Raw genomic sequence first — 19,966 nt, 5'->3', positions numbered from 1 at the left:
CATGGTTCATTCACTTCACTATGCTTCATCAAAATGAACATCACATTGCACACCCATTTCACACATAAAATACATGATAAATAAACAACTTATATACCCCAAAACAATGCCTAAAACACTGCCCTATACACACCCATACATCAACTTTTTCCGGTCATATTCTGATGATCATTATCGCGATTTCCCGCACATAAACACACTCATATTTAATTTAAACACATCATTCATGCAAAAATCTAGCAGCACAACATACCCATCCTACAAATTCATTAGGGAGCTAAGGACAAGGACATACGAAGGGGAACAACCTTAGTTTCAAGAGTTTAAGAAACGTCCGAAAGAAAGTACTCTTGGAGAAAGAATTCCATGAGAGAAACTCATACCTTAATCGATGTTCAAACTTTAATGTTGCTGCCCGGAAAACTCCTCCAAACCACTCCCAATTCACTTCAAAGTATACCTCTCTCGACGAACCTCTCTTAGCCTTGACGTTTTGATTACTTTTTCTTTTGCTTAAAAAATTTTTTTGTGAGTTCTTCAAGCATGAAAATTATTGATATTTTGGCAGAAATAATGTGAGGAAGATGGAGAACGTGAGAGAGGGAGTTTAGAAGCGTGAGAGAGAGAGAGGGCTAATTGGATTAGGAGACTAATTCAAGAATTAGTCAAATAACATTAAAATAAATAAATACAAATCTGTTTTATTTATTTATTTATTTATTCATTTAAAACGTGAAAGGACAATTATGCCCTTAAATACCTATTTATTCTTATTTACATAATTCTCTTTTTTTTTTGAATCGTTACATTATCCCCCCCTTAGGAACATTCGTCCCCGAATGACACTACCTTTTCACCTCATAATGCCAATGAGATCATAACTTAATTGCTATGTACAATCAGCCAATAGCAACAAATATGAAGAGATAAGGAACTATAGTCTTACGAGTAGGAAGCCTAACCTCAAGAGTTGAAAAGATGTGGATATCGGGATCTCATGTCGGCCTCAGCCTCCCACGTAGCACCCTCAACAAGATGGTTTCTCCACAATACCTTCACTGTGGCAATCTCCTTGTTCCTCAGCCGCTTGACCTGTCTGTCTAAGATCTCAACAGGTACTTCCTCATAGGACAAGTCTTCACCAACCCCCAAACCTTCTACAGGTAGGATTGATGCTGGATCACCTAGGCACTTCTTCAACATAGAGACATGAAAGACTGGATGAACAGAAGCTAGCTCCGCAGGCAATGCTAACTCATAGGCCACCTCACCCACGCGCTGTAGGATCTCATATGGCCCCACATACCTCGGACTAAGCTTTCCTTTTCTACCAAATCGCATCACCCCTTTCATAGGCGATATCTTCAAGTAAACCTGGTCACCAACGTTAAATTCTAAGGGTCGCTTTCTGTTGTCTGCATATGACTTTTGTCGGCTGTAAGCGGTAGCCAACCTGTCTCTAATCATTCTAACTTTCTCCAAGGCCTCATGAATGATCTCTGGACCCAAAATAGATGACTCTCCAACCTCGAACCACCCAACTGGAGATCTACACCTCCTACCATACAATGCCTCAAATGGTGCCATCCCAATGCTGGAGTGGTAGCTATTATTATACGAGAACTCTATCAAAGGTAGATGGTCATCCCAATTACCTCTAAAGTCAATCACACACGCTCTCAACATGTCCTCCAATGTCTGAATAGTGCGCTCTGCCTGCCCATCTGTCTGAGGATGAAAGGCAGTGCTAAGTTTCACCTGCGTGCCTAAGCTTTTCTGGAAAGATCTCCAAAAATGCGAAGTAAACTGAGCTCCTCTATCTGAAATAATAGACAAAGGAATCCCATGCCATCTCACAATCTCATCAATGTAGAGTCTCGTGTAATCCTCGGCCCTGTAAGTGGACTTCACAGGGATAAAGTGGGCAGACTTAGTCAGTCTGTCCACAATAACCCATATAGAATCATGCTGCCTCCTAGTCCTCGGAAGAACAACAACGAAGTCCATATTAATGGCCTCCCATTTCCAAGTCGGAACCTCAACAATCTGAGTCAGACCACCAGGCTTAAGATGCTCTGCCTTAACCTGCTGACAATTAGGACACTTAGCCACATAGTCTGCAATATCCTTCTTCATGCCATTCCACCAATAAATCTGCTTAAGATCATGATACATTTTTGTGGAACCTGGATGTATGGAATATCTGGAACCATGGGCCTCTGTAACAATCTTGGTCCGTAAATCATCTACATCTGGTACGCACAACCGGTTCTGGTATCTAAGTATGCCATCATCTCCCAAAGCAAAAGACTCATTCATTTTTAACAACACTGAGTCCTTCATCTCCATCAACACAGGATCGAGATGCTGACCCTTCTTGACTTCCACTATCAGGGATGATTCAGAACTAGGGTGAACTGATACACCTCCACTAGTAGAGTCAACCAACCGTACACCCAGCCTGGCCAGTCTGTGTACCTCTTTCACTAGCTCCTTCTTCTCATCCTCAACGTGGGCTGTACTCCCCATGCTCATCCTGCTCAAAGCATCAGCCACAACATTAGCCTTACCTGGATGATAGTGCACATTCATGTCATAATCCTTCAACAGCTCCAACCATCTGCGTTGCCGTAGATTCAGCTCCCTCTGCGTGAACACGTATTGGAGACTCTTATGATCCGTGAACACATCCACGTGTACTCCATATAGATAATGCCTCCATAACTTCAACGCAAACACCACAGCTGCCAACTCCAAGTCATGAGTGGGATAATTCTTTTCATGAACCTTGAGCTGTCTGGAAGCATAAGCTATCACCTTACCAGCCTGCATAAGAACACATCCCAAACCGACCCTAGATGCATCGCAATAGACAGTGTAATTCTCGCCACTCTTAGGCAGAGTAAGCACCGGGGCTGAAGTGAGTCTGTCCTTGAGCTCTTGGAAACTCTTCTCACAAGTGTCCGTCCATTCAAACTTGGATTTCTTCTTTGTCAAGGTTGTAAGTGGGGCAGCAATGGAAGAAAATCCCTCCACGAACCTGCGGTAGTAACCAGCCAATCCCAGAAAGCTACGGATATCGGTGGGTGTAAGAGGCTTTGGCCATTTCTTAACTGCTTCAGTCTTTCTGGGGTCCACTTCTACACCTTGATCGGACACAACATGGCCCAGGAAGGTCACTGATCTCAGCCAGAATTCACACTTGCTGAATTTGGCATACAGCTGATGCTGTCTAAGTACCTGCAAGGTTAGTCTCAAATGCTGTTCATGCTCTTCCTTGGTCTTAGAGTAGATGAGAATGTCATCAATGAATACTATGACGAAAGAGTCAAGGTATTCACGGAAAACTCTGTTCATGAGGTCCATAAATGCAGCAGGTGCATTCGTGAGACCGAATGACATAACCAAGAACTCATAATGACCATAACGGGTACGAAAAGCTGTTTTTGGGACATCCCTATCCCTAACTCTAAGCTGATGATACCCTGAACGAAGATCAATCTTAGAGAAGAAACTAGACCCTTGGAGCTGATCGAACAAATCATCAATTCTGGGAAGTGGGTACTTATTCTTTATAGTGACTTTGTTGAGCTGCCGATAATCGATACACATTCTAAGGGTCCCATCCTTTTTCTTTACAAACAACACTGGAGTGCCCCAAGGGGATATGCTCGGCTGAATGAAACCCTTATCCGTGAGATCTTTTAACTGCAGCTTCAACTCCTTGAGTTCTGCTGGAGCCATTCTATAAGGAGGAATTGAGATTGGTTTAGTATCAGGTTCTAAGTCGATACCAAAGTCAATCTCTCGAAGGGGAGGGACTCCAGGCAAATCTTCAGGAAACACATCTAGGAATTCATTTACTACAGGCACCGAGTCTATGGAAGGAACATCATGATCTAAATCATTAACACTCACTAGATGACATAATAACCCTTTGGCCATCATTTTATTGGCCTTAAGATTTGAAATCAAGGGGTTAGGACGAATCGGATTGTACCCCTCCCAGACTAACTCTTCTTCATTAGGGAAACGAAACCTCACCACTCTACTACAACAGTCCAAGCAAGCATAATGGCTGTGAAGCCAGTCCATGCCAAGAATAATATCAAAATCATGCATGGGTAACTCAATCAAGTTTGCACACATAGCCTTGCCACTCACAACTATTGGGCAATTCTTGTATACCCTTTCGGTTCTCACATTTTCTCCTAAAGGCGTACTAACCACTATAGGATCATGCAGAACTTCAGGTAGTATTTCAAAGGTAAGGGCAAGCAGAGGAGTTACAAAGGAAAGCGTAGACCCTGGATCAAGTAAAGCATAAACAGAAGTTGAGAATACTTGCAGCATACCTGTGACCACATCAGCGGACTTCTCCTGCTCCTCCCTACCTTTCAAGGCATAAAATCTGTTCCTCTTCGGAGGTTCGGCTGCTGCTGCATTATGTGGGGTAGGCCTAGGCTGAGCATTACCCCCAGCCTGACCTCTGTTCTGGGGACAGTCTATGACCATGTGTCCACTCTTACCACAACCGAAACAGGCATTAGTGCCCTGTCTACATTCTCCAAGGTGCATTCGGCCACACTTAGTACAAGTCTTCCTTGGACGCTGCATCTCACCTCCATTGCCCCTCTTGGGTTCGGGTCTGCCTCCTCTAGGCGTTGTATTTCTCTGAGGGTCAGAATTTCCAGCACTCTGTTGCCCCTTCTTGAATTTGGGCTGCTCGCGGACGCTAAAATTGTTTCTATGGCCTCCATGACTGGGACCTGCCTGATCTTGAGGCCTAGGCCTCCTAACATCACGTACACCTCTCCTCTTTCGGCTGTCCTCTACCTGCTGGACATGCATCATTAATCTAGAAAGGTCCATATTATCATGGAGTATCGCAGCCCGACAATCTTCCTCCAGGTCTCCATTGATTCCTGTGAGGAATCTGCTCATCTCCTCCCTGCTGGTAGAAACCAAGGGAGTAGCATACCTGGATGATTTCAACAAAGTTAAGTACTCTCATCATTCTTGTTATCAAATACTAAGGGAAGTACATACCTTGATAACTTCACAAACTTCAGGGAATACTCCCTGACAGTCATGGATCCTTGCTTGAGGTTGATGAACTCCTCAACCTTGGCCTCTTTCATCTCTCTAGGGAAGAACCTTTCCAAAAATGCTGTCTTGAACAGCTCCCAGGTGACTGGCACCCCTCCTAGGACACGGCTATCTCGCCACATTTTGCACCAAGTCTGTGCAACATCTTTGAGCTGGTAGGAAGCCAACTCAGCCTTCTCAATATCAGTGGCCCCCATGGCCACCAGTATCTTATGCAACTCGTCTATAAATTCCTGGGGATCTTCTGAAGTCTTAGCCCCTGTGAAAATTGGAGGATTCATCCTCGTGAAGTCTCGCAGTCTGTCAGCTATGCTGCGAGCCGGTGGGTTTTCCCTTAGAACATCCTGCCGGTTGACTTGGGCAGTCATAGCTTGGGCCTGCATCGTGATGGCCTGTGCCATCTGGGCTAGAGATGCCCTCACCTCCGCATCAGTCAACCCAGCTGGGTTCACTGGCATGGCCACTCCTTCAGCTGGAGCCTGGGGTGGATTCTGATTACCCCTAGCTGCTGCTGCTCCCGTCCTCAGACCCTTAGTTCCCCAGGTATTCATTCTCTGAAAACAGCAAGGTTGATGTTAGACACGTTCGTAACACCAAGAATTTAAACATTAGGAAGAGCACAATAAGATAAGAAGAAGGGAAGTCTTTCCTACGCATCATGCAGTCTCTAATCCAGGATAGTGGTGCACTTCACTACCATGACTTAGAAACTACTCAATGTGGTTGATGTGAACTCATTATTCGAGGAATTTAACCTAGCGCTCTGATACCAACTTTGTCACGACCGGAATCTAGACCCCAGACGAGACCGGCGTCGTTGACCTCTCAGAGGTCGCAGACAAGCCTGCTTACGTCATTCTTACTTTACATAGATTAATTTTAGCGGAAAATTTGAAATTTTTGATTCTTTAATCATACTTGCTGAACATTCTTAACATTTCGTAATCGTTCATCATCAACCATCTAACATTTAAGAGATAAGCAACTGAAAGAAATAATTCATTAAGTATTAATTGTATATCGGCCAAAATAGCACCAATACAAAGTTTGAACCAAAACAGGAAAGAAACGCTAGTGGAACATGTTCCGCTAGCTCAACTCTAAAACTACGCTAGAATGTAAAACAGTAGCATCCTCGAAAGCATGAGGACCTACCAAACTCCGGATGAATACTGATGTCCGGATAGCTGCAACAACGAACCTGTAGCTCTAGCGTCCACCTGTGCCTGCACCTAAAAATAGATGTTCGTATGGAATTAGTACACACTTGTACTAAGTATGAGTATATGCAAGTACACACCAGGGACATGCATGAGGAAGAATAGCTCTTTCCTAACAACATGATTTTTGGAAGTCAAGTCAGTGGACTTGCCAAATTGAGATTGGGAAAGTTATGCCATGAGAGTGACATGCATCATTATAATTATCGTATAGCACACAAAACATAACATATTCATATAACACATAACATATAACACATACTTTCTTTCATATTATTCATTCGTATACCATGAGACCTTATTATCATAGACTTAACTTTAAGACTTTCCAAAATGAGGGCTCAACATATGGGACCTCAACTAGGGAGCCTTCTTTAGCAAACACAGAGTCTGCTTCACTCATTCATTCGTATTTCATTTCAATTCATTCATAGGCCAGTGCGAACACCAGCTATACCTAGGATGTAGTTTAAGACTTTCATCGGGTTTGCTGTGCAATGATCAGGAATGACCTAATGTCATTACCTGAATCTAGCTCACCTCTTGATTATCCTATCCTAACACCTTCGGTATCATTCATTTCTTTATATGATTCATTTGAGGCTGGCCTCATTCATTCATTGGGAACTTTAACTTTAACCGACATAGATCATGTGAGCATCATGAAATCCAGTGTCTTCCCCACACCGAAAAGAGGTGAAATCACCGGCCAAAGCGATTCAAATAACATGCTAGCGTATATGGGAATTTAACCCCGCCAGATCCCTATAGTGGCAATATAGGTTCAAAGACTAGGAGATGTGTGGAGACCCATACCCGGCAAGCCGGACAGTCTCATCTCATGAGAATTACGTGAACCTCCGCCCTTCCCGAAAGAAGGCATCACCACTCATAGCTAGCCTATCGGTGCTCGGTATAAAGTTCCATTACATGCAACTCATACATCATAGAAGTTTGCTTCTAGTATGAAGACATCATAGCTCAATAGATGATTTCTCATCTCATCATTAGTATTAAGTGTTTTAAACTCAATATTTTTATTAGAGTATTCATAGAGACTGGTCTCTTCATTATCTTACACTCTCATTGGTGAGTATGTATCGGTAACATTTACTTAAGCTCATTTAAGATTGCTCTCATCATACGCATTAACCTCACATCATGATTGTCACCACATTCTTCATTTCATTACGTATATCTTAGGTTCACTTATTCTTGAACGTATGTTAAACTTATATATCTATACATACAAGCCATGAGGCTTCATTTATAGTTCGTTAAGTGAATTCTTGTTTTTCTAAGATTATGTATTACAAGACTTATGTATCTTGTATATATGCCAAGATCTTTGATTTTTGATCTACGTAGATGACATTATTCTTGAATATTTCACTCACGTATGACTTATGTATCAATACGGAGGTTTGGACACGAGAACCCAAATTTTGAATTATTTGGATATCATTTATATTTTTCATTGATTTTTGTTCTAATATTCATAAATTTAGAACTCTAAGTTAAGTCTCAACATTTTCGTGAAATAATAAATTTTCTATTTTAATTAGAATTCTAAATTAAATTTCAATCATTTACATGAAAGAATAATTTTCTAATTTAATTAGAATTCCAATTTAAATCTCAATATTTACATAAAAGAATTAATATTCTATTTTTAATTAAAATTCTAAATTAAATCTCAATGTTTACATAAGAGAATTAATTTTCCAACTTTAATTAGAATTTTAATTTACTATTATTATTATTTTTAATTAAATTCGCTTGAATAGGGAGGTTGTGGGTTCGAACCCCCACAGCCCCCTTATTTTTCCTCTCATTTTCGCTGAAGAGGAGGCTGTGAGGTGGTGGGTTCGAACCCCCACAGCCCCTCTATTTTTTTTTTAATTCTTTGACATCCAAAAATTTCCAGATTCTTTTTAAACCTATTTCTATGTTTTTGGAAATTTATTCCACTATTTTTTCTGCACTTTTTCATCAAGTTTCACATTAGTTCTTAGGGAGATTTCATGGTTCATTCACTTCACTATGCTTCATCAAAATGAACATCACATTGCACACCCATTTCACACATAAAATACATGATAAATAAACAACTTATATACCCCAAAACAATGCCTAAAACACTGCCCTATACACACCCATACATCAACTTTTTCCGGTCATATTCTGATGATCATTATCGCGATTTCCCGCACATAAACACACTCATATTTAATTTAAACACATCATTCATGCAAAAATCTAGCAGCACAACATACCCATCCTACAAATTCATTAGGGAGCTAAGGACAAGGACATACGAAGGGGAACAACCTTAGTTTCAAGAGTTTAAGAAACGTCCGAAAGAAAGTACTCTTGGAGAAAGAATTCCATGAGAGAAACTCATACCTTAATCGATGTTCAAACTTTAATGTTGCTGCCCGGAAAACTCCTCCAAACCACTCCCAATTCACTTCAAAGTATACCTCTCTCGACGAACCTCTCTTAGCCTTGACGTTTTGATTACTTTTTCTTTTGCTTAAAAAATTTTTTTGTGAGTTCTTCAAGCATGAAAATTATTGATATTTTGGCAGAAATAATGTGAGGAAGATGGAGAACGTGAGAGAGGGAGTTTAGAAGCGTGAGAGAGAGAGAGGGCTAATTGGATTAGGAGACTAATTCAAGAATTAGTCAAATAACATTAAAATAAATAAATACAAATCTGTTTTATTTATTTATTTATTTATTCATTTAAAACGTGAAAGGACAATTATGCCCTTAAATACCTATTTATTCTTATTTACATAATTCTCTTTTTTTTTTGAATCGTTACATTATCCCCCCCTTAGGAACATTCGTCCCCGAATGACACTACCTTTTCACCTCATAATGCCAATGAGATCATAACTTAATTGCTATGTACAATCAGCCAATAGCAACAAATATGAAGAGATAAGGAACTATAGTCTTACGAGTAGGAAGCCTAACCTCAAGAGTTGAAAAGATGTGGATATCGGGATCTCATGTCGGCCTCAGCCTCCCACGTAGCACCCTCAACAAGATGGTTTCTCCACAATACCTTCACTGTGGCAATCTCCTTGTTCCTCAGCCGCTTGACCTGTCTGTCTAAGATCTCAACAGGTACTTCCTCATAGGACAAGTCTTCACCAACCCCCAAACCTTCTACAGGTAGGATTGATGCTGGATCACCTAGGCACTTCTTCAACATAGAGACATGAAAGACTGGATGAACAGAAGCTAGCTCCGCAGGCAATGCTAACTCATAGGCCACCTCACCCACGCGCTGTAGGATCTCATATGGCCCCACATACCTCGGACTAAGCTTTCCTTTTCTACCAAATCGCATCACCCCTTTCATAGGCGATATCTTCAAGTAAACCTGGTCACCAACGTTAAATTCTAAGGGTCGCTTTCTGTTGTCTGCATATGACTTTTGTCGGCTGTAAGCGGTAGCCAACCTGTCTCTAATCATTCTAACTTTCTCCAAGGCCTCATGAATGATCTCTGGACCCAAAATAGATGACTCTCCAACCTCGAACCACCCAACTGGAGATCTACACCTCCTACCATACAATGCCTCAAATGGTGCCATCCCAATGCTGGAGTGGTAGCTATTATTATACGAGAACTCTATCAAAGGTAGATGGTCATCCCAATTACCTCTAAAGTCAATCACACACGCTCTCAACATGTCCTCCAATGTCTGAATAGTGCGCTCTGCCTGCCCATCTGTCTGAGGATGAAAGGCAGTGCTAAGTTTCACCTGCGTGCCTAAGCTTTTCTGGAAAGATCTCCAAAAATGCGAAGTAAACTGAGCTCCTCTATCTGAAATAATAGACAAAGGAATCCCATGCCATCTCACAATCTCATCAATGTAGAGTCTCGTGTAATCCTCGGCCCTGTAAGTGGACTTCACAGGGATAAAGTGGGCAGACTTAGTCAGTCTGTCCACAATAACCCATATAGAATCATGCTGCCTCCTAGTCCTCGGAAGAACAACAACGAAGTCCATATTAATGGCCTCCCATTTCCAAGTCGGAACCTCAACAATCTGAGTCAGACCACCAGGCTTAAGATGCTCTGCCTTAACCTGCTGACAATTAGGACACTTAGCCACATAGTCTGCAATATCCTTCTTCATGCCATTCCACCAATAAATCTGCTTAAGATCATGATACATTTTTGTGGAACCTGGATGTATGGAATATCTGGAACCATGGGCCTCTGTAACAATCTTGGTCCGTAAATCATCTACATCTGGTACGCACAACCGGTTCTGGTATCTAAGTATGCCATCATCTCCCAAAGCAAAAGACTCATTCATTTTTAACAACACTGAGTCCTTCATCTCCATCAACACAGGATCGAGATGCTGACCCTTCTTGACTTCCACTATCAGGGATGATTCAGAACTAGGGTGAACTGATACACCTCCACTAGTAGAGTCAACCAACCGTACACCCAGCCTGGCCAGTCTGTGTACCTCTTTCACTAGCTCCTTCTTCTCATCCTCAACGTGGGCTGTACTCCCCATGCTCATCCTGCTCAAAGCATCAGCCACAACATTAGCCTTACCTGGATGATAGTGCACATTCATGTCATAATCCTTCAACAGCTCCAACCATCTGCGTTGCCGTAGATTCAGCTCCCTCTGCGTGAACACGTATTGGAGACTCTTATGATCCGTGAACACATCCACGTGTACTCCATATAGATAATGCCTCCATAACTTCAACGCAAACACCACAGCTGCCAACTCCAAGTCATGAGTGGGATAATTCTTTTCATGAACCTTGAGCTGTCTGGAAGCATAAGCTATCACCTTACCAGCCTGCATAAGAACACATCCCAAACCGACCCTAGATGCATCGCAATAGACAGTGTAATTCTCGCCACTCTTAGGCAGAGTAAGCACCGGGGCTGAAGTGAGTCTGTCCTTGAGCTCTTGGAAACTCTTCTCACAAGTGTCCGTCCATTCAAACTTGGATTTCTTCTTTGTCAAGGTTGTAAGTGGGGCAGCAATGGAAGAAAATCCCTCCACGAACCTGCGGTAGTAACCAGCCAATCCCAGAAAGCTACGGATATCGGTGGGTGTAAGAGGCTTTGGCCATTTCTTAACTGCTTCAGTCTTTCTGGGGTCCACTTCTACACCTTGATCGGACACAACATGGCCCAGGAAGGTCACTGATCTCAGCCAGAATTCACACTTGCTGAATTTGGCATACAGCTGATGCTGTCTAAGTACCTGCAAGGTTAGTCTCAAATGCTGTTCATGCTCTTCCTTGGTCTTAGAGTAGATGAGAATGTCATCAATGAATACTATGACGAAAGAGTCAAGGTATTCACGGAAAACTCTGTTCATGAGGTCCATAAATGCAGCAGGTGCATTCGTGAGACCGAATGACATAACCAAGAACTCATAATGACCATAACGGGTACGAAAAGCTGTTTTTGGGACATCCCTATCCCTAACTCTAAGCTGATGATACCCTGAACGAAGATCAATCTTAGAGAAGAAACTAGACCCTTGGAGCTGATCGAACAAATCATCAATTCTGGGAAGTGGGTACTTATTCTTTATAGTGACTTTGTTGAGCTGCCGATAATCGATACACATTCTAAGGGTCCCATCCTTTTTCTTTACAAACAACACTGGAGTGCCCCAAGGGGATATGCTCGGCTGAATGAAACCCTTATCCGTGAGATCTTTTAACTGCAGCTTCAACTCCTTGAGTTCTGCTGGAGCCATTCTATAAGGAGGAATTGAGATTGGTTTAGTATCAGGTTCTAAGTCGATACCAAAGTCAATCTCTCGAAGGGGAGGGACTCCAGGCAAATCTTCAGGAAACACATCTAGGAATTCATTTACTACAGGCACCGAGTCTATGGAAGGAACATCATGATCTAAATCATTAACACTCACTAGATGACATAATAACCCTTTGGCCATCATTTTATTGGCCTTAAGATTTGAAATCAAGGGGTTAGGACGAATCGGATTGTACCCCTCCCAGACTAACTCTTCTTCATTAGGGAAACGAAACCTCACCACTCTACTACGACAGTCCAAGCAAGCATAATGGCTGTGAAGCCAGTCCATGCCAAGAATAATATCAAAATCATGCATGGGTAACTCAATCAAGTTTGCACACATAGCCTTGCCACTCACAACTATTGGGCAATTCTTGTATACCCTTTCGGTTCTCACATTTTCTCCTAAAGGCGTACTAACCACTATAGGATCATGCAGAACTTCAGGTAGTATTTCAAAGGTAAGGGCAAGCAGAGGAGTTACAAAGGAAAGCGTAGACCCTGGATCAAGTAAAGCATAAACAGAAGTTGAGAATACTTGCAGCATACCTGTGACCACATCAGCGGACTTCTCCTGCTCCTCCCTACCTTTCAAGGCATAAAATCTGTTCCTCTTCGGAGGTTCGGCTGCTGCTGCATTATGTGGGGTAGGCCTAGGCTGAGCATTACCCCCAGCCTGACCTCTGTTCTGGGGACAGTCTATGACCATGTGTCCACTCTTACCACAACCGAAACAGGCATTAGTGCCCTGTCTACATTCTCCAAGGTGCATTCGGCCACACTTAGTACAAGTCTTCCTTGGACGCTGCATCTCACCTCCATTGCCCCTCTTGGGTTCGGGTCTGCCTCCTCTAGGCGTTGTATTTCTCTGAGGGTCAGAATTTCCAGCACTCTGTTGCCCCTTCTTGAATTTGGGCTGCTCGCGGACGCTAAAATTGTTTCTATGGCCTCCATGACTGGGACCTGCCTGATCTTGAGGCCTAGGCCTCCTAACATCACGTACACCTCTCCTCTTTCGGCTGTCCTCTACCTGCTGGACATGCATCATTAATCTAGAAAGGTCCATATTATCATGGAGTATCGCAGCCCGACAATCTTCCTCCAGGTCTCCATTGATTCCTGTGAGGAATCTGCTCATCTCCTCCCTGCTGGTAGAAACCAAGGGAGTAGCATACCTGGATGATTTCAACAAAGTTAAGTACTCTCATCATTCTTGTTATCAAATACTAAGGGAAGTACATACCTTGATAACTTCACAAACTTCAGGGAATACTCCCTGACAGTCATGGATCCTTGCTTGAGGTTGATGAACTCCTCAACCTTGGCCTCTTTCATCTCTCTAGGGAAGAACCTTTCCAAAAATGCTGTCTTGAACAGCTCCCAGGTGACTGGCACCCCTCCTAGGACACGGCTATCTCGCCACATTTTGCACCAAGTCTGTGCAACATCTTTGAGCTGGTAGGAAGCCAACTCAGCCTTCTCAATATCAGTGGCCCCCATGGCCACCAGTATCTTATGCAACTCGTCTATAAATTCCTGGGGATCTTCTGAAGTCTTAGCCCCTGTGAAAATTGGAGGATTCATCCTCGTGAAGTCTCGCAGTCTGTCAGCTATGCTGCGAGCCGGTGGGTTTTCCCTTAGAACATCCTGCCGGTTGACTTGGGCAGTCATAGCTTGGGCCTGCATCGTGATGGCCTGTGCCATCTGGGCTAGAGATGCCCTCACCTCCGCATCAGTCAACCCAGCTGGGTTCACTGGCATGGCCACTCCTTCAGCTGGAGCCTGGGGTGGATTCTGATTACCCCTAGCTGCTGCTGCTCCCGTCCTCAGACCCTTAGTTCCCCAGGTATTCATTCTCTGAAAACAGCAAGGTTGATGTTAGACACGTTCGTAACACCAAGAATTTAAACATTAGGAAGAGCACAATAAGATAAGAAGAAGGGAAGTCTTTCCTACGCATCATGCAGTCTCTAATCCAGGATAGTGGTGCACTTCACTACCATGACTTAGAAACTACTCAATGTGGTTGATGTGAACTCATTATTCGAGGAATTTAACCTAGCGCTCTGATACCAACTTTGTCACGACCGGAATCTAGACCCCAGACGAGACCGGCGTCGTTGACCTCTCAGAGGTCGCAGACAAGCCTGCTTACGTCATTCTTACTTTACATAGATTAATTTTAGCGGAAAATTTGAAATTTTTGATTCTTTAATCATACTTGCTGAACATTCTTAACATTTCGTAATCGTTCATCATCAACCATCTAACATTTAAGAGATAAGCAACTGAAAGAAATAATTCATTAAGTATTAATTGTATATCGGCCAAAATAGCACCAATACAAAGTTTGAACCAAAACAGGAAAGAAACGCTAGTGGAACATGTTCCGCTAGCTCAACTCTAAAACTACGCTAGAATGTAAAACAGTAGCATCCTCGAAAGCATGAGGACCTACCAAACTCCGGATGAATACTGATGTCCGGATAGTTGCAACAACGAACCTGTAGCTCTAGCGTCCACCTGTGCCTGCACCTAAAAATAGATGTTCGTATGGAATTAGTACACACTTGTACTAAGTATGAGTATATGCAAGTACACACCAGGGACATGCATGAGGAAGAATAGCTCTTTCCTAACAACATGATTTTTGGAAGTCAAGTCAGTGGACTTGCCAAATTGAGATTGGGAAAGTTATGCCATGAGAGTGACATGCATCATTATAATTATCGTATAGCACACAAAACATAACATATTCATATAACACATAACATATAACACATACTTTCTTTCATATTATTCATTCGTATACCATGAGACCTTATTATCATAGACTTAACTTTAAGACTTTCCAAAATGAGGGCTCAACATATGGGACCTCAACTAGGGAGCCTTCTTTAGCAAACACAGAGTCTGCTTCACTCATTCATTCGTATTTCATTTCAATTCATTCATAGGCCAGTGCGAACACCAGCTATACCTAGGATGTAGTTTAAGACTTTCATCGGGTTTGCTGTGCAATGATCAGGAATGACCTAATGTCATTACCTGAATCTAGCTCACCTCTTGATTATCCTATCCTAACACCTTCGGTATCATTCATTTCTTTATATGATTCATTTGAGGCTGGCCTCATTCATTCATTGGGAACTTTAACTTTAACCGACATAGATCATGTGAGCATCATGAAATCCAGTGTCTTCCCCACACCGAAAAGAGGTGAAATCACCGGCCAAAGCGATTCAAATAACATGCTAGCGTATATGGGAATTTAACCCCGCCAGATCCCTATAGTGGCAATATAGGTTCAAAGACTAGGAGATGTGTGGAGACCCATACCCGGCAAGCCGGACAGTCTCATCTCATGAGAATTACGTGAACCTCCGCCCTTCCCGAAAGAAGGCATCACCACTCATAGCTAGCCTATCGGTGCTCGGTATAAAGTTCCATTACATGCAACTCATACATCATAGAAGTTTGCTTCTAGTATGAAGACATCATAGCTCAATAGATGATTTCTCATCTCATCATTAGTATTAAGTGTTTTAAACTCAATATTTTTATTAGAGTATTCATAGAGACTGGTCTCTTCATTATCTTACACTCTCATTGGTGAGTATGTATCGGTAACATTTACTTAAGCTCATTTAAGATTGCTCTCATCATACGCATTAACCTCACATCATGATTGTCACCACATTCTTCATTTCATTACGTATATCTTAGGTTCACTTATTCTTGAACGTATGTTAAACTTATATATCTATACATACAAGCCATGAGGCTTCATTTATAGTTCGTTAAGTGAATTCTTGTTTTTCTAAGATTATGTATTACAAGACTTATGTATCTTGTATATATGCCAAGATCTTTGATTTTTGATCTACGTAGATGACATTATTCTTGAATATTTCACTCACGTATGACTTATGTATCAATACGGAGGTTTGGACACGAGAACCCAAATTTTGAATTATTTGGATATCATTTATATTTTTCATTGATTTTTGTTCTAATATTCATAAATTTAGAACTCTAAGTTAAGTCTCAACATTTTCGTGAAATAATAAATTTTCTATTTTAATTAGAATTCTAAATTAAATTTCAATCATTTACATGAAAGAATAATTTTCTAATTTAATTAGAATTCCAATTTAAATCTCAATATTTACATAAAAGAATTAATATTCTATTTTTAATTAAAATTCTAAATTAAATCTCAATGTTTACATAAGAGAATTAATTTTCCAACTTTAATTAGAATTTTAATTTACTATTATTATTATTTTTAATTAAATTCGCTTGAATAGGGAGGTTGTGGGTTCGAACCCCCACAGCCCCCTTATTTTTCCTCTCATTTTCGCTGAAGAGGAGGCTGTGAGGTGGTGGGTTCGAACCCCCACAGCCCCTCTATTTTTTTTTTAATTCTTTGACATCCAAAAATTTCCAGATTCTTTTTAAACCTATTTCTATGTTTTTGGAAATTTATTCCACTATTTTTTCTGCACTTTTTCATCAAGTTTCACATTAGTTCTTAGGGAGATTTCATGGTTCATTCACTTCACTATGCTTCATCAAAATGAACATCACATTGCACACCCATTTCACACATAAAATACATGATAAATAAACAACTTATATACCCCAAAACAATGCCTAAAACACTGCCCTATACACACCCATACATCAACTTTTTCCGGTCATATTCTGATGATCATTATCGCGATTTCCCGCACATAAACACACTCATATTTAATTTAAACACATCATTCATGCAAAAATCTAGCAGCACAACATACCCATCCTACAAATTCATTAGGGAGCTAAGGACAAGGACATACGAAGGGGAACAACCTTAGTTTCAAGAGTTTAAGAAACGTCCGAAAGAAAGTACTCTTGGAGAAAGAATTCCATGAGAGAAACTCATACCTTAATCGATGTTCAAACTTTAATGTTGCTGCCCGGAAAACTCCTCCAAACCACTCCCAATTCACTTCAAAGTATACCTCTCTCGACGAACCTCTCTTAGCCTTGACGTTTTGATTACTTTTTCTTTTGCTTAAAAAATTTTTTTGTGAGTTCTTCAAGCATGAAAATTATTGATATTTTGGCAGAAATAATGTGAGGAAGATGGAGAACGTGAGAGAGGGAGTTTAGAAGCGTGAGAGAGAGAGAGGGCTAATTGGATTAGGAGACTAATTCAAGAATTAGTCAAATAACATTAAAATAAATAAATACAAATCTGTTTTATTTATTTATTTATTTATTCATTTAAAACGTGAAAGGACAATTATGCCCTTAAATACCTATTTATTCTTATTTACATAATTCTCTTTTTTTTTTGAATCGTTACAATAAAGAAAACAATATCAGTATTTGTTGTACTTGCTGTTTATATTGATGACATAAATCTTATTGGAATTCCAATAGAGATTCAAAAGGCAGTTGATTATTTAAAGAACGAATTTGAGATGAAAAATCTGGAAAGGACAAAATTATGTCTTGGTTTGCAAATTGAGCATTTGACAAATAGTATTTTTGTTCATCAATCTGCCTACAGAGAAAAAGTGTTGAAAAGATTTTGTATGGATGAAGCGCATCGATTAAGTACTCCGATGGTTGTTCGTTCACTTGATGTGAATAAGGATCCATTTTGATCTCAAGAAAAGGATGAGGAAATTTTTGGTTCTGAAGTACATATCTTAGTGCAATAGGTGCACTAATATATCTTGCTAATACTATAAGGTCTGATATAACTTTTATTGTTAGTTTGTTAGTAAGGTATAGTTTTGCTCCTACTAGGAGACATTGGAATGGGATCAAACACATTTTGTGATATCTTAAAGGGACAACTGATATGGGCTTATTCTATTCTAATAATTGTAGCCCCAATCTTGTTAGTTATGATGATGCAGGATATTTATTTGATTCACACAAAACTCGATCCCAAATGGGCTATATTTTATATGAGGGGGGACTGCCATATCTTGGAGATCTACAAAGCAGTCCATCGTAGCCACTTCATCTTATCATGCTGAAACAATAGTTATTCATGAAGCAAGTAGAGAATGTGTGTGGTTAAGGTCTATAATACATCTCATTCGAAAGAAATGTGGTTTGGAGTGTGATAAAGTACCCACAACTTTATATGAAGATAACCCAGCATGCATAGCACAACTTAAGGGAGGATTCATAAAAGGAGATAGAACAAAGCACATTTCACTAAAGCTTTTCTATACACCTTAACTTCAAAAAAATGGTGATAGAAATGTGCAACAGATTCGTTTAAGTGACAACGTGGCTGATCTATTCATAAAGTCTCTACCAACTGCAACTTTCAAGAAGATGGTGCACAAGCTTGGAATGTGCAGATTCAAAACTCTGGATTGATGTTCTCATTAGGGGGAGTTTATACGCACTGTACTCTTTTTCCCTTACGAGGTTTTGTCCCACTGAATTTTCCTTGTAAGGTTTTTAATGAGGCAGCCTAGATGCGTATTAATCGATATGTGTACTCTTTTCCTTTACTAGAGTTTTTCTTTTCTTAAAGTTTTCTTTAGTAAGGTTTTTGACGAGGCACATCATTTATGAATTAGACATTCAGGGGAGTGTTATAAAGTATTTGTATTATAGTGAATGTCTATCATGTGGAGTCCTTTTAGGATATGATTAAGAGTCCTACTTGGGGACCAAGTTAGATTTCTCCTATAAATAAAGGACTCCTTTTCATTGTAAATTCATTCATCAAGAGAAATAATAAGTCTTCTTCTTATTCTATTGTTTCTTCTTCTTCTATAGTTTCATAACATAAATAAAGAAACATTTTTGTTTTCAATATTTGAATATGAGATTTTTAGGCAGAAATAGAGGTACATAACGATATAAACCTTTTATTATTTCGACACACTTCTTAGTGATAACTTTTACAATAATGAAGTTTTTGGAATTAATTTGATAGAGCCGTGAGCACCAACTACTTTTTGTTACAATATATGTTGACTTAGTGGGCATGTTTTACTTTAATTTTGAACTTAGGTAAGTTCAAAACTTTAAATTGAAAATTCAGAAGGCATTCATAATTGTTTGGCTACAAAAAATCATAAAATTAGTCGTATGTTGAAAAACAAATAATTTTAATTATTCAATATTCCAATTGAGAGATAACGTCAACATTTAAATATGCACTAAGAAAATTCCTTAAAATCGATCTATATATATTTGTTCATCTTTCAGGTTAATTTGCAAAGAACAATATTTACATGGAAGAAGAGAGTTTGTAATTTATTTGGTTTTTTTTTTTTTTGCCCCTATAGTTATCCATGCAAGTTCAAAATCAAAATTGAATTTCCTTCTTTTCCTTTCTCCATGTTTTAGATTAGATTATGCCTATCCACCAAGCTGATATTATCTCATCTATATATATAGTTAATGAAGTTCATACATTTTCTCCGTAATACTAAAATACTTTCTAGTCATTGGAAATTAGTCAAAACAAGTTAATGACATCTCAAAAGTCCGTAGTCAAATTAGCAGACAAGATAAACTTTATATTTTCTCCAATATCCAAAAGTATTCTATTTCATTGATTTATCATCATCATATGTTAAGACTATAATTACTATCAATAACCAACATTCAGAAATCAAATATGCAACAAACATGACAATCAAGTGTTATTTGCTTCAACAATTCTCTTGTCACAACTCACTCGTTGTATAAAAAATAAAAGAATTCAAATTTGGAGTGAATTACTTATAATATCGTCACATATAGCAAATTGTACTCTATAATACATACAACTATATTAT

At 40.0% G+C, this 19,966-nt stretch overlaps 2 protein-coding genes across 2 annotated transcripts; both read right to left on the bottom strand.

The window, feature by feature from the left end:
- Window positions 1-4,024: 4,024 nt before the first annotated feature.
- On the bottom strand, window positions 4,025-6,457 carry LOC138342206 (uncharacterized). The gene is made up of 4 exons (XM_069294431.1): window positions 5,050-6,457; window positions 4,356-4,981; window positions 4,189-4,307; window positions 4,025-4,048 (listed from the first exon to the last, which is right to left on the bottom strand). The coding sequence occupies exons 1-4, from the start codon at window positions 5,658-5,660 to the stop codon at window positions 4,025-4,027; spliced, it is 1,380 nt and encodes a 459-aa protein (XP_069150532.1). The 5' UTR covers window positions 5,661-6,457.
- Window positions 6,458-12,134: 5,677 nt separating this feature from the next.
- Window positions 12,135-14,809, bottom strand: LOC138342205 (uncharacterized). The gene is made up of 4 exons (XM_069294430.1): window positions 13,402-14,809; window positions 12,708-13,333; window positions 12,580-12,659; window positions 12,135-12,185 (listed from the first exon to the last, which is right to left on the bottom strand). Exons 1-4 carry the CDS (start codon window positions 14,010-14,012, stop codon window positions 12,135-12,137), a joined length of 1,368 nt encoding a protein of 455 aa, XP_069150531.1. The 5' UTR covers window positions 14,013-14,809.
- Between the last annotated feature and the right edge of the window lie 5,157 nt (window positions 14,810-19,966).

This window comes from Solanum lycopersicum, chromosome 2, assembly GCF_036512215.1.
Source record: "Solanum lycopersicum chromosome 2, SLM_r2.1".
Classification (NCBI taxonomy): Eukaryota; Viridiplantae; Streptophyta; class Magnoliopsida; order Solanales; family Solanaceae; genus Solanum; species Solanum lycopersicum.
Note: the sequence above shows the minus strand (reverse complement) of the source record. Positions and strands in the feature narration are given on the sequence as shown.